This window comes from Athalia rosae, chromosome 1, assembly GCF_917208135.1.
Source record: "Athalia rosae chromosome 1, iyAthRosa1.1, whole genome shotgun sequence".
Taxonomy (NCBI): domain Eukaryota; kingdom Metazoa; phylum Arthropoda; class Insecta; order Hymenoptera; family Athaliidae; genus Athalia; species Athalia rosae.
This window is the reverse complement of record NC_064026.1, coordinates 12,458,387-12,474,015: the sequence shown is the minus strand read 5'-3', so window position 1 is coordinate 12,474,015 and position 15,629 is coordinate 12,458,387. Positions and strand designations below refer to the sequence as shown.

The 15,629-nt window shown below is 48.4% G+C and overlaps 1 protein-coding gene across 11 annotated transcripts in view; it reads left to right on the top strand.

Moving 5' to 3' along the window:
- Positions 1-15,629, top strand: part of LOC105687062 (mucin-4) — a 198,626-nt gene that overhangs the window by 110,317 nt on the left and 72,680 nt on the right. For all 11 annotated transcript variants that reach the window (XM_048648935.1, XM_048648929.1, XM_048648930.1 and 8 more), the window contains 2 exons: positions 875-1,136; positions 11,051-11,188. In XM_048648935.1, the coding sequence (XP_048504892.1) occupies positions 875-1,136; positions 11,051-11,188 (400 nt within the window). The remainder of the gene's footprint in view (positions 1-874; positions 1,137-11,050; positions 11,189-15,629) is intronic.

Sequence of the window (15,629 nt, the reverse complement as noted above, 5' to 3'; positions counted from 1 at the left end):
TTGAATTGCATTCCACGTGAAGTAGTTGTACATATGATTCGTTTCGTTCGACGAAATTCTGTACACTGCCGACGGGGACCGCCATCACGGTAGCGAAAAGTTTTGTCTGTGCCCTTCTGATTCCCTGAGGCGTTGATTTGAAATTCTATCGCGTATATATCGATAAAAATAACCAATCCCTCTTGTCTCTGTATCATTTACTAATTAATTAATTATTCCCAGAACAGATATTTTGCCTCAATAATTCATGAAATTGGATATTATTTTCACCGATGAGGAATCTCGTGATTTTTTCACCGTGTGGGTTACAAAAGATCCAAAAAATGAGAAGAAAAAAAAGTAGACAATTTTCGCACGAGAACTAATTTGCGATGTAGGAGAAAAAAACTCGAACTAAGAGAAAAGCAAAGAAAAAAAAAAAGAAAAAAAAAAAAAGACGAAGAATCGCGTTGGATTTGGTTGATATAAGACGAAAGTAGGTCGTGTGTTCGTGAGGGACCGTCGGGGTTTACGATTCGGCGAGGGGAAACAAGGGGCGTTCGGAGGGTCCCGCAGGGAATTTTAAGGATGCGCGCGGGATGAGTCTGCGAGAGGCAGGCGAACAGGGTCTGAGAAACTCCCGAGGTATCGGAGATCTCGCTTCGGGACTGGTACAACTTCGTCGAAAAATTTAAACCAAAGCGGCGAAGAAACACCGCGCCTCGCGGATAACATTCGTTGTTTTTATTTTTTCTTTCGCTGTTTTGTTTTTTTTTTTTTCATCTCTCTCTCTCTCTCTTGGTTCAACATAAAAATTGTGAAGGGCGAAAACAAATTTTTCGAGGAAAAGGAGAAAAAAACAACCATTTTTACCTTTAGGGGTGTCTGATTTCAGGGTCCAGTGGGGGAGGTGGGTGGCGTGAGATTGCCTCTGCAATCCCTGCATGGGTATGGTTCGGTTTTCATGTACTCCGCTTCCATGAGTCCCGGGGGAGCCGGTGGGGGCACAGGGGGTGGCGGCGGCGGCGAAGTAACGCTTCGACTTCGCGAACCCGAAGACATCCCAGAAGAGGTACTCGCGCGTCTCGAGGACACCGCCACCCTCTCGATTTCTCTACAGGGTGACACTGTCCTTAGATTGGGCGGTGCCGGAACAGGTAAGAGCGTAGCTCCTCGATATCTTCTTTGTTTTTTTTTTCTGTATACCCCATGCGCTCTCCTCCCGCTACGACTTCGGAATTCTTTGCAGAATGTCGAGCGCGCGGAGCGAATCGAAGCAATTTTTATCATAACTTCGGAAGCGTAAATGTCGCCACCGGATTTCTTATCAAGCGTAACGAGTGCGATTATAGTAATTACGCGAAACTTGGCCGATGTAAAATTTTCCACCTCGTTCACCTGGCATTTGAATTCATAGCGACGAATACGCGTCCATCTAACTGCTCGAGCATAATAATTAATTCAGTTGCCGTGCATTTTTTACATCCCACCTCACAGATAATTCAATTTACAGGTGTGATTCCTTCAATTTCGCTTGTTTCATTTTCCTTCCTTTTTGTTTCTGTTTTTTTTTTCTCTTAATCCTACATCATTGAGATGAATCGAAGAAAATAAATGAATGAAACGAGGAAAGAAGGCTCGGTCCCGAAATCAATGCAGGCTCGCTGGCTCGCCATTTTGTCTAAAATAATTCATCGGCAATTTAGCATCGAGCTGCTGATCGGTATATTATGTATCTTCGTTACCAGGTCTACCGTTACAAAGCGAGTCTACTCTACGAGGGTAAGATTTATCGCAGAGTCGACCCGTTACGACGACTTTGGGCTTCAGTTTCGCGGCGGTGCGCGCTGCGCGGAACCGAGGGACAAGGGGGGTGGGTTGGGGAAACCAGCGATTGATTAGGAGGGTAGTTTGTACGTGAGAAATGTGGTCGCGCCTCCGCAACCCTTACAAGGTGTAACCTCTCCTTATGTGTCTACAAAACACACAAAATTCATCTCAACCCTACGTGAGAGCTCGGGCAAGTTTCGCGACGGGTGATATTAATGTACCCCCCCGGCAAAAGTATGAAAATCACTTTGTATTCATCGAGTCCAATTCCACCGATGTGCTCGACGATCAAACCGAAGGATATGATAAATGTGAGAACATGTTACGATAAATTTTTATACTTCAGCTCTGCATCGCTGCAACGTCCGACCGGTATGACAAAACGTGATGTGATCTTAGGGGTGGCCGTATTAGTGTATGTGCGGAAACATATAGAACGAATTCCGCGCGCGGTATATAATCTATACATATTACATACGTCCCGAGGCGTTGGTTGGCAGATTTTGTCCGTGTCGGAGCCATTATCCTCCCGTCACGTATTCGAGTCTTGGTTAAAGGACACGTACGAGAAGGAAAAGGGGAGTGGGGTGGGGTGGGGTGGGGTGGGACAGAGAACTTGGCAGAATCCCGAACCCACACCGTGGGGGAGCAAACTGAGCACGTGGAATGGGAGGACGGAACGGAACGGGAATAAAGAAAAAAAAAAAAAAAAAAGAAACGGCAAGGCCAAAAGGGCGTTTATGCCGGAGGGTGAGAATCAAGCTACAGATTTTAGAGCTTCGTTAGAGCCATTCAGTTTTAACCTGTCCGGTTAATTCCCTCGTTTCTCTTCGCCGGCCGTACGGCAAGAAACGTAAATCATGGGAAGAGAAAAAGGAGAACTGAAAAGTGCAAATAAATATTCGCGGATCTCAACAATTTATATATATATATATATGTATTGGGTAAACGATTTTTCCTTGGCATTCTTCCGACTGGATAAAACAATGGTTTAATGTTTGTATTGCCTGTTCACATAGGGTACGCCGTGGAATAGAAAGAGATAATAAAAAGCTGGGGCGAGTAACGGGGTTTGAATTCATAATATCGAATAGTATAGCTGGGTAGAGAATTATTGTGATACTATACCGCAACGAACCCAACGAACTATCGCAAACGAAACTTCGTGAATTATGAACGCTGTTTGACTTCGTGCCAGGCGTACCACCCCGGCCATCGCGTTGACCAACAACCTTCCACTCCTCCCGTTTTCAGGCTAGGGAACGGCGACCTCGCTTAACCCGCGATCACCCCTACGAAACGAACCAGTCACGTCTCGATACGCATTCGGTTTTTCCTTCCGTTACGTCGACTCGTCGGAAAATCTCACCTCGCGATTCGTGGGTACCAACTATACACGCACGGAAGTTCTTTCCGCAGGATGGATGGAAAAATGGAGGTTTCCTCCCAAGGCGGTGGATGGGGACTAACTCTGACAATGATCTATTCTAATTCTCACCTCTCTCTCTCTCTCTCTCTCTCCACGTTTCGCGATATAACGTGAAATGCATCAGCAGGTTCGGAGCACAGATGCTACCGCCTGTTTTCATGGTGTAATTGCATCCTAGGTTCGTTATCCGGAGGCCAGAGCTGGGAGCCTCATTTGTCAGGTCTTTGAAATAATTCCGTGCTCTTGCAGCAAGTTCTTGGTACCGGTCGGGAAAGTCCCTGTATAAAGATAAAGGAGAAAGCAGAGAAAGAGCGGGAGAGATAGACAGATGGACGGATGGATGTTGCGGAGGGTGGGGTGTGGGCGAAGGGGATTATACATCGTTCGTAAGGAGGGCACGGCGAGGAGGTAAAATTCCAGAGATTCGTGAGATAAATAGCTTGACGAGGAGCTGGAAGTTCGCTCGTGAGTCTCGAGACGATAAATAACATTAAATTACAATTAAAACAACAAACCGCAGAGTTGGCTGGGGTCCCCTACCACCTAAGCCACCCCGGTTCTCTTTGTTTTTCCGAGTTCGGTTCGAAGCTGCGCCGGCTACGGGGGGAGAGGGAGGTAAGCCGATTTCCCGGTCTTCCGTTATAGGTATACATACATATAGTTCCCACCAACCAAGCGGGGCGGTTACCGACGTGTACACGTGTACTCAAAAATCACTAACCAAGCTACGGTTGTGTACGATACGTCGTGGTTATGCGTTTCCTAGTTACCCACATAACCGTACGAAATTGCAAAATTTTTATTCAGCTCCGTTCGTCGCGTTGGTTTCGCGCAAGTGCCGCCGGCAGAAAGCGTCAAATGTAAGCAAATCGAAAGAGAGAGGGAACCGTGCAGAGTAGGGGGTTGGTGATTCCGCTTAAACCGGCTCACATTATTTCCTTTCTATATCTACGGGCGTAGGGGGTGGGAAAGATTTCGGCGAAAGCTTTGTCGAAAGTCGGTACTATTTGCGAGTCCCGACCAGACGGTTGCCGCCGATGGTTCGGATGAATTCCCGGCAAAACCGCGGTGGATATCCAGAAATAGTAAAATCCGATGAACCGGGCGATCAGCAGACAGCCAGTGCTGGGCGCCCCCATTCCGTATATCTTCCGAACCTAGAATTCTCGGTGATTTTACGAATCGAACGGTGGTATACCTACGGAAGGAAGTCCCGAATTCCAATCCCCTCTTTTTCTTACCCACGGGATTCCGGTGATCCTTGCGAAATCCCCTGAATCAATCTTGGTCTTACGGCACATTCGGGAGTGCAAACTCTGCTTCCGGCGGTATCTGTTGGTGAGTATTAGCGGCGGGACCCTGGAGCCAATATCGTGGTAAGCCCATGGCAAATATGTACCGAGTACACCTCGTCACAAGATGCGGTGACCTACGTTGCACCCTCTTTTCAACTCCTGTATTTCCGTTTTATCTCGCTCGGTGACCTACCCTCCCCCCCCACTCCTCCGTGTTTCCACATATTTCGCCGCGCACGACGCACACCCAAGCGAAGCTTGTTACCGCGCTTCGATTCTCGCGGGGACCGTTCGGTAAACACCCGGGAATCTGGTCGTTGTCATACAAAACACTCGATCCCCAGCTCTCGTTATGCAATCGTTTCACGTTACAGCGTGCGACGTACGAAACTGTACGTTTTTCATCCTTCGGGCTAACGTCGCGAAATTATATCCGTTGTTGTTGAAAATAGAACCGGAAGGTCATCGGGGTCATCGCGTTGTTCCCCGTGAACATCATTACGCCTTGTCGAGTCACCGTGAATATGAAAAAGATATTTTGGATTCGAGTCGACACACGAGGCGTACGTATTCGCCGCGATTCCGATCTCCCGCCTCTTAGCCAATCGCCGTACACGGGCCAGACCAATCGGATGAAAGGAAATCTCGCTCCGGGGCAGGGAAATAGGGTATAAAAAAGGGACGAGATATAGAGGAGGGAGAGGGCTCGTTGAAATGTACGAGATACCGCGGCTCTTATCGCATTATGGTAAATACCGGGGTATACTCGTCTACTGCCGCGTAGGAGTGCAGACTGATTGCAAATTGACCCGGAGCTATTTAAATAATACAGCTGAGCGGTCTGGTTAGAATTTCAAGAACGACTAGCGATTTTCGACGTATCCCGTTTCTCCGTATCATCGTCGAGATGTCTGCCACGGGGGTGGATTCGGGTAGCGGTGCGAAAAATCTCCCGAATTCCGGATGGCCTTTAGAAATGGCGAACGCGAAACAATAACGATGAGCTTCTTGAAGTCGTTACACGTACATAGTATACCTATAGAGGCAATCGTTGGATAATTGGGCAATTATCGATTCGTTGCGACCGAATACTTAATTGTGCCAAATTAATTATGATGGCGTTATTATTGATCGAGACGATTAATTACTGTCTGTCCCGATATGATTAGGTTATCTTTGTTCCACGGCATACCGCGCTCCGGGGCTAATACCCACAATAGCCGCCGCGTAACTTGGCGGGTCTCAAATTAATTTCCAAAGTTCAACACAAATTCGCTCGGACGTACACGACGCCCGACGACCGGGACTCGACAGCAGCGGCAGCAGCGGCAACCGTCGTCGCACAGTACCGAACACACGCTCTCCCAACGCCATAAATTATGCATTATCATCCGCAATTAAATTATTTAGTAAAATCGAAAACGACGGTAGAGATATGGAAATCGAAGGGCTCGAGCGCGCGGTGGGTGTACGCGGGTCGCGCGTTGACGTCAACGTGTGCGCGTACAGCGTGAAATTTTAATTACCGTCAAGTTTCCGCGGGAGTAATAAAAAAAACCTGATATCCCGTCCAACGGCGGGCAGCCATTCGGGAGCGAGTCGAAGTCGCGAAGAAGAGTTTTCGACGGAACTCCGACGACGCGCCGACGGTCCCCACGCCCTCGAGGGTTGAGCTGCGACCTCGGCGATACCCGAACTTTTCCCTCGCGTCGAGAGATCGAAAGCGAGAGAGGGCGAGAGAGAGAGAGAGAGGGCGAAAGCACCGACGGGGAGGAAAAGAGACGGCGACGCGAGCTTATGCCACACGCGGGTTCGCTCGAATTGTGGCTGCGTGCCGACCGGGGAATCCCCTTTCCAGCCCCAAGCCGGGGGTCGTCGTCGTCGTCGTCGTCGTCGTCGTTCTCGTCGTCTGCCCTCCTAAAACCGGCTCAACGCACTTGCTCGCTATGGGTTAAGTTTTGTGATAACATTTCAGCACGAACAAGATAACGAAGACTCTTAATGTAATATGCATACCGTTCCCATCCTCGGCAGCTGTGCTCGCGTTACCCGCTCGCTGTAGCCGGTTTACTCCCACCGCTGAGGAAAGTGCTCGAAATTCAAATTCAATCTAACCGTCATATGTTACTTACTTTCCGACGTGGTGCACACATATACCGCGTAAATAACGTTTATGGAATTATAGATCGCGCGGCGTTCGCGAGAAAATAACGATAAAAATATCCGAAGGACTGGAGGCGCTAAGAATTATCGAACTTTCGGTTAAAATAGCGTGTGCACGCGTACGGGAGACTCGGCGAGTAAAAAAAAGCTCTCTTTTAGCGTAGACGCGGAGGGTGTCGGTGGCCACCTTATTACAGGTGACAGGGTAAGGGGCGGTAAAGTAAACGATATTTGCGATCGGGTCGATAGCAATTTAGCCACCCTTTTGTATTCTATCCCCAACCGTGCCCCGCTACTATACTTCGCCACTCCCACCCCTAGTTTTACTTCTACTTCCATTTCCACCGCAATTTCCACCCTCTCGCTGCTATACCTAATCAGAACAGAACTCATCCGTGCACATCGAGAAAATTAATAACCGAGGTTCGTCCTTCGACGAGCGTTACGCGAGACGCCCGTCGAATAAACTCGATACCCATCTCGTTCTTTTTTTTTTTTTTCCTCGCTTTGTTTATTTCTTCGTTTGCACCCACCACCACCCCCCCAAACTTTGCAACTCTACCGCAGCGTATATCGTACCCAATTCTCATCCCAACGCCTTTGTTGTGAATTTCAAAACTTCAACGATGTTACGGGGTATCATCGTCGTCGCGTTTGCGAACGTACCCAACATTACGCGCAACTCGCACCGCGATGCAGTCCGGTGTAAAGTCAGACAAAGAAAATATCCGGAAGGAACGATTAACTTTACACCGTCGATCGTTAGACAGCCCCGTCCACTATTTCAGAGATAATATTTATTCAATTACTCGCCTCGTTTGTTGTACAATTTATTTAACGATACCATAGGTATACCGCGTGTACGTTGTTCTTTATTTTTGCAAATGCACAAGTATCAGGTCGTAATTAGGCGATGGGAGAGGGGTGAGAGCTCTAAATTCCGATAAGCTAAACGTTGTTGTCGAAACTTGTGAAAAATAAAAAAATAAAAAAAATAAAAAAATTCGTTATACGCTCCGCGAATAATCACCCTCGAATTTCCACGTATTACGTGTACGTCGTCGAAAGCTACGGATTCGAGCGGCGAATTTCAAATCGCGGGAAGGGTGTAAAAATACTCGACCACCGATTTTCTGGCGTGTCATCCCTTTCCACGCTAATTAGCCACGGTCGTTGCCTCGGCCGGCCAATCATCAACCGACGGAAAATATAGCTATAAAACCAAGGTGGTGCGGTAGAGAGAGTCGCTTCGCGTACGTGTCACGGTAGTAAATCGCCCGTCAATATTTCTAGCATATCCGCAGGGTGGTATCTACGGATAGAAATATCACCCCCCAACAGGTGAATTTTCTCTCTATATATATATACGTAGGGCCGGTGACGCGATGACACAATTTGAAAGTTCAGCAACAGCTGAACGCGCGACAAATCTATCGTAACGACGACAACAATACAAACGATGTTAAACGGTATGGGAAAATATAACCGGTTGCAGTTACCGCGCGACAATATTCTGCGGTTAAATCGACGTCCGAGCTAATTGCTTCCTTGCCGCCCGTTCCTACAGGGGGGGGGGGTTCCTTGTTGGTACGATTTAACTGGGCACGTTCGGCCGTTGTCCGATGTCGAAATTACCCGTAACTTCTCTCTCTCTGTATTCTCGCAGTAGCCGTTGCTGCGATGGCCGGTGCCGTACCTCCGCGGTGTATACCTATGTACCTGTAACACCCGGTTGTTGCGCGGAGAGTACGCGATGCCTGTGTGTTTCAGCGGGTACGTGCAATCGTACATACGTGTACACCTGCTCGTGTATTTCGACCTGGACTCCTCCCGGTTCAATTTGTTTCGTTTCTCAGGATCCGATCGCGGTTTACGATGTCTCCCGCTTCGAAACGCTCTAATTCCGAGGTACCCCGGTTACTCGATCTATTGCCGATTGCCGTTCTTCACCGCTGGCATGTTTCTTCGATTTTTTTTTTTCACAGCGATTATCGAAATATCCATTGTCAGTGGCATGAAAGTATCGAGCCCACGTTATCTCATTCTTCGTACGCGATTGGAGAGATCCTCCGCTCCTAACGTCATTCGCAGATCGATCGAATTTGAAAATCGATATAGAATCCAGGAAAAGCTGGACGACTCGACCAATTGGTTCAAAAGTTACAGGCAACACCTTTTCTTACCAAAAGTGACAAAATAAAATTCAATAGTTAACGTAAACAGTTTACCTACTTCGAAACACACCGACCGACGTGGCCGATCCCCAGCTCTCCGGTAATCAACCTCCGTCGATTATCCGCACCGTATCCGATTACGTACCCAGCCGAATGTTCGCCACCGACTGGTGAAGTCCGGCGCGAATTCGAGCCGCGGCGCGGTATTAATATCGGCAAGTCGCTTCTCAGCGTTTGTGTAAAGTTGATCCGCTGCGGCCGAGCAGCTGTTTATCCAACTGACGTTGGTACCTTGTACACGTATACAGATTATGAAATGTAGATTGCGAGTACATACGCCGTTAGAGAAGCCCATAAATACATACAGGTGGATGCGTGTGCGACGGGGGCGTACGGAGGTAGAGTGTGCAAGGTACCGAGAGGGATGTGTGCGGCGTAAACGAGGCGACCGGGACCTGCGGTGTCTGTGTTGCACCCGTTCGCAAACTAGTCCTGCTACCGTATTACAACGGTGGCTTTGACGCTGGATTATTTACATATCTAACTAGCTAGACACGGAACGCCATCGTGTTCCGGGATTGAGTGCGTAACGTACGTATCTATACGTTGGCGAATGCGAAGCGGATGATAAGGTGGCGGAGCGTTGCCGCCGGGTGCCGCTGAACTCGAACGTGTCGATTCGTACGACGGTAACGGTCGGGTAGTGGAGAAACTCACGCACGGGGTATTTTTTATAACATTCATTCGGCTCGAATGACGAACGGAAGGAACGACCCCAGGGATGTGTACGTTATGAAAAGATTTCTAGTCAACGGATATATTTCACCCGGGTCATCCGCAATAACATAGATGGTCAGCCGTGCTTTTTGTTGATTACAAATTCCGCACGGATATCGTGTATCACGTGCTTCGGGTCGGTCGAAATTAAAAACTTCGATATCGAATGGGATACTTGAGTTAAAATTGAATAAACTCCGAATCGAAATTCACATCGTTTCGAAATAAAGACTACATTGCAACGCGGTATTTTCGTTTCAATTAATGGACAGGCTCTTACGGAACTATTAGCGACGTTATTTCGAAGCGTACAACTGGTCGAATGACGTTTACCGCGTGGGGATTTTGAAAAATTTATTTTTCGTCGGAAACGGAACGTCGGTACGATGTCGCGAGTATGACGAGAAAAAATAAAAAACTTTGTACCTTTTAGTTTTTCGATCCTCCTACTCCGCATGAAACTTCTGGCTGGGCTCGGTGTTACCTCGATAGGGATTTATAGGGAACGTCAGCCATCCCCGCACGATTGGCGAACTTTGTTCGCGCGGATTTCGTGCGGAGGTTGCCTAAATGCCCGTTCTCTGTACGGCAGCAAGTCGATGACAAGGCGACGCTCTCCTAGGTGGCTAGCTGGCATATCTTTACTTGTCGGACCCTCGTTACCTCGTTTCAATGGGCTTTGTACCCAACTCGCGAAAGCTGACTCGTTCATATTCGAATAGCCGGATAAACACGGAGGATTGATAAGAAAGGATCGAACTGAGTCGCGGAAACCCCTCCGGTCTTTTTCTCATTCCGTCTTATTGTCGCGCTCGTTTCTCCTCTACTTTATTTGTTTTTTTTTTCTATTTTTTTTCTTTCTTTCCATCCACGCCCGGATAAGAAAGGCATAGTTGGCGATAACGGAACTGGGTTTATCGTCAACGTGGTTCGATCAATGAGTATGATCCATTATAATTAATGAACGTCGAGCGCGGCGGTCCCTTCGTCTGATACGTTAGCCCTTGATCTCAGCCTCTCATCGTGAATTCCTTTGATCGTGTCAGCGTCTGACGTCGCGTCATCGGTGAAATTTTTGTCGAATCTTCAAACGACGCGAGCTACCGGCTGTCATTAATGACTTCGATCGGAAATTTCGTAGTTCGCGTCGACGTGCATGCTATAGCGACAGGTGCGCAGCCCGCTTTCATTGAGACGAAATAAAGCGAGTCTCGTAATTACCGCAAGGGCTTAAAGTGAAGCTTAATTACCTGGCTCGGGAAGGCGCAGGTATATAAAACCCACTCGACTCGAGTCTCTCTGCGAGTTCAGTCTCTCGGCTCAGACTCGGGGTAATAAGTAAAGTCCAAAGACCAAAGACCCGAGAGAAACTCAATCCCCCTCCTCCTGTCTTCTGCTTTCAGGAAACGGAAGCTTGGAACTGTTTGACAGCGAAAGCGGACCGGATCTCACGCTGTCACCTCAGACCTTTACCTCGACGGCGGAGGCATTTATCAACGATAACAGCGACAGCCTTGGAGTTCCGGGGGACAACGACGCTGGTAAGTTGATTTTCCGTACACCCCTTTCAACCCCGGATAATCGTCGTCCACCTCGAAATTCGCCGTCTACCAAAACCCCCGAATAAAAAAAAAAACAAAAAAAACAAAAACAAACAAAAACAAAAACAAGGACAGTTGTCACGTGTTACCGAAAAATTCTGAGGTAAATACCGAGGAATGGAGGCTCGAAACTTCGACAAAATGAAAAGTGACAAGTGAAACATGACAGGGGGAGGGGGAGAAAAAAGGAAAAAAAAAAAATGAAAAAACAAACCAGACCTTCGACATATAACGGTAAAAAGAAAAATAAACCAAAAATTACGGAAACAGAATTGAAATAAAAATACGTATGTACACGAACTCGTGTTTCATTAACGCTAACGAACTACGCACCGGCGTACAACCATCCACCGCAAATACGTTGGGAATTCAGAGTATATATGCAGAAATACAACTTCTCCCACTCCCACTCCCGCACTCCACTTCCCATTTCGCTTTTCCGAGAGTGTAGAATATGCGTGTGTCCGCCTGGTATCACTTGTGTTGGTGTATTTGTAGTGTGTACACGTATATATGTATATATATATACCCGATACACACACGGACGTTGTCTGTTTTCCCTCGAATAATAGGGGCGCCAAATGTTCCCTGGCCATCCAGGAGGTCTGCCGTTGTCGTTCTTCTCGTGCTCCGCTACTACACACTATAAAATACCAGTGGCAGCAGCATCAGCTCCCGAGCATACCTGTAATACGAAGTTCTTGCTAGCTTCGGAATTGTTTCGCGATCCATCGCCCCTAACCTTCGGCTTCGTTTCTACCCCCTGCCGTTGGGTGGGCGGCCGAATTTATCGGAGCCAGTGGCGAGATACCACCACCTTCCGCCGTAACCGAGCCGGTAAACTTTTGACGGACAATCGCGCGGGAAGGTCAGACTTTTCAGTGTCCCTACTCTCCCTTCCTTCAGCTATCTTCTCCCATATCTCCGTTACCCTTCCAAACCTCGCGGGAAACCGTTGAAACTTTATTCCCTGCTAAAAGTATCATTCGCCACTCTTTTCGTCGCTCACGTCTTCGTCGCGAAGGAGGGGTTCCCATCGCGATAACGGTCTCGCGATCTCCCGCGTTACACCAGACACACGCGCGAATCGACATCGATTCCGCACACCCAGGAGTATGCGCCTGCTGATTCTCCCTTTTTTTACGACTTTTTGTTTCTCTAATTAATTTTTCGTATAGAGAAATGTAACGGGTATCTTTCTTCTCCCATTCTTCGAGGAACTGTTAATTCGATGGGAGTTTGCAGAGAACGAACGATACAACAATGAGAACTGTTGAACTTTGTTCCTCGGCTATAGGTGTACGTACATGTAATACATGTGTACGTGTTTACGTGTATATCTAGGGTGAGAAATGAAGTAACGCAACGGTGGAAAAATCAAGCGAGTGAAGAGACGGTGAAGAGGGAAAGCGGGCAAGAAGTATGTGTACGCGAATGGAGAGGGGTTCGGAGGGAGGGGGGGGGGGGGGTGGTCTTGGAAAAGGGATATTGCATTCTTGAGTCGAAGCAATTACCGGAGGCGCAAGGTATCGCCGGTGCCCTCTGGGTACCCGTACTCTTCATCCCTCGCTCTTCCATCCCCTTGTTCTTCTCCGCTTCGTCTCATACACCGTTAGACTTACACCATCTCGCGAGCGTTCGGGTGAGGGCGAGCCTCTGGTGGAAGCGAGAGGTGAATCCTCGTTGTACCGGCGCCGCCTCGCGAAAGAGAGCCCGCGATGCCCGTTGGAAACCCCCGAGCCAAGGAGACTCCCACCTCCGTTTCCATCCTCTTTCCCCTCGTCCACCTCGTCTCGTTCTCCTCCCCCGCCGCCCGTTACTTCGGCTGCTATCCTTAACCTCTGAGCTTCGGATGGCCCGAGACTCTTACCTCGGTCCGTAGCCAGACGTAATACGGCAGCCGTGCCCCACTCGCATTACCACTTTGCCACTTTGCTACTTCACACTTCATTGCGCTCGCCAACTTCCAACCTTTGAGCTCTCCTACGGTTGCCGCGAAAATTCTACTTTTTACTTTTCCTCCTCTCGTTCGCTACCCGCAAACTCTCCGACCACCCAGACTCGTACCCACGGTCAACAACTCACTTGCGAAAATCGCAATTATCGTTTAACCTCATGTAGGTGGAACCGTGTTTGAAAATTAGTTTCACTTTTTTTTTTTTTGTATACTTTTCTTCTTTTCTTAACTTTATCCTCATCGCTCAGCTTTGCTACAGCGAGTTTTTGCCTCGAACTCTACACGTAACAACTCGCAATTAGTGCACCCGCTAAACCTACGTGTACGCGGGATAACCACTTTCAAGGTTTATCGCTTTTTTCTCTCTCTCTCGTGCGATAAATTTTTTCCAACGCAATTGGCCGCTCTCGATCGGCAGAGAACAAAACCCTGCGTTCTCGTTCTTACGCTAAATTTTTCAACCCCGACGCGAAAAGTCTTTTGCGTTTTTCCTCTCGATCCGCGGAGGGGGGGGTGGCTAGGCGATTTCACCTGTAAACGGTGCAGCCGTCGGACGTTCGCAGTCGGCGAGCTCCGCGTTGTTAACTCTCCTAATTTCCATAAATCTCACGTTCTCATTGTACGTAAACAGTGTGGAATGTCGGTTATACACACATTCGAGAGTCGGCAGGGGGTTCGAGAGGCAAAATGAGGAACGTACGGAGGGGGGTAGGAGACGGTAGGGACGCCGGAGTACAAGGCATCCGCGAGATCCCCGTAGCGGCGCGGTCGGAAGAAGAAGAAGAGAACGCGCCCGAGTAAGCACGTGGGTGGTGGTCAGGGGGGGAGGGGGGGGGGGGGGAGGGTGCGGACGGAGGGACCGACGGTACAACCTCGTTGGCTCTAATGCGGGCTATTCAGCTCCCACAATGCACCAGTAATACGATTTCATCCCCCGTCCCTCTCACACGGACGCGACCGGATACTGCCATGGTAACAGACCGCTCGGCACGCACCTACGTAGGTAGCGACCCTCTTCCACCCCCACAGTTACATTCTTCTCACTGACGTACCCCTGTCTATTACTCGACGAGCTCGCTGCTCTCATGGGATCCGTTCGAAGAGGGCTTCGCGTCGTTTCGCTTGGCCTATCTTATTCTCCGCGACTCGCTTGATGTATTTTGCCTTTGAAACCGACTTGGCTCCGCGGCGTACTGCCCACGGCACACGTATACGTATACGTGTATCTAGGTGTCCCTCCGCGCGGGAACCCCGAGAGTTTGTTTCGCCGATGCAAAAACGAGAAGAGCGTAAAAAGGAAAAGGTGAGTTCTCGCGGGTCTACGACTGCGAGGCAAACGAAATAGTGCGCGTATGTTGTGCGTGCCCGTGTACCGTATCGATGATTTTCGACGTTCCAGTCGCAGCTGCTGGGCCACAGTTGCCGTTGCCGCTCCGTCGACGGATCTGTAATACATACCGCATATATCGGAAGATTAAGGATTTCGATAAACTCGCGAATTTATCCGACGGTCCCACAGCCGAGCAGTCGTTCGTAAAATTCTGCGTGAAATACGGACCCTACCCCACCCCACCCCCACCCCCACCCCTCGGCCCCGTTTCACTCTGCGTACGCCAAGCCCCGATTCACCCTACGCTCCGGTCTTGATGATATATTACACCTTCTTCTGGATTACTTTGGAGAGAAGAGAGAAAAAAAAAAAAAAAGAAGAAAAAAAAAAAACACCGAGCGATGGAAAAAAACTCTGGATTCTTTTTCCAACTTTTTTTTTACTTTTTGCATCGCACGCCAGTTTCCGTTACGCGCCAAGATCACGCGTACTCGCGTACATGTATGCGGGATCGATTTGTCACCTGATGCGTGAAAAAACCAGGGAGCAATCGCTGATGCTTTCCCGCACTTTGTGTACCGTATATCGCGTGTGTACGTATAACGGCGAAATGTGTCCATCAATTGTAATATCAACACAGCTGTGGTGCGCGAGAAAATGTAAGGAAAGAGGAAGAAGAAGAAGAAGAAAAAAAAACTTATCACTAAAAGGCATATTTCGCATTTTTCAAAGTTCAAAGTTTTCAAATTTTCGACGTATAGTCGATTGTTGAGAGCGTTGGTCGACGAACGTCGACGAACGAACGGGAGGAAGAAAGAAAAAAGAAAAGAATTAGTTATAAAAAACAAACGAGTCAGAGGCGAACGGTGTTATCCACTTTCGGACAAATGAAAAGCTCCTATTGACCCGAGTAAGGCTTTGACGACGATTATTTCGGGAAAAAAGACGAAAAAATATATAGCTGCCAGAATTCAAAGCGATGCAAAGCCGGAGGGGGAAAATGATCCAACAAAATTCGAAGCACTCCGTACTACCCGCACTATTGTGAAATTCCACTTGGAGTTAATGACTCCGGAGAAGCATTCGATCGCCAC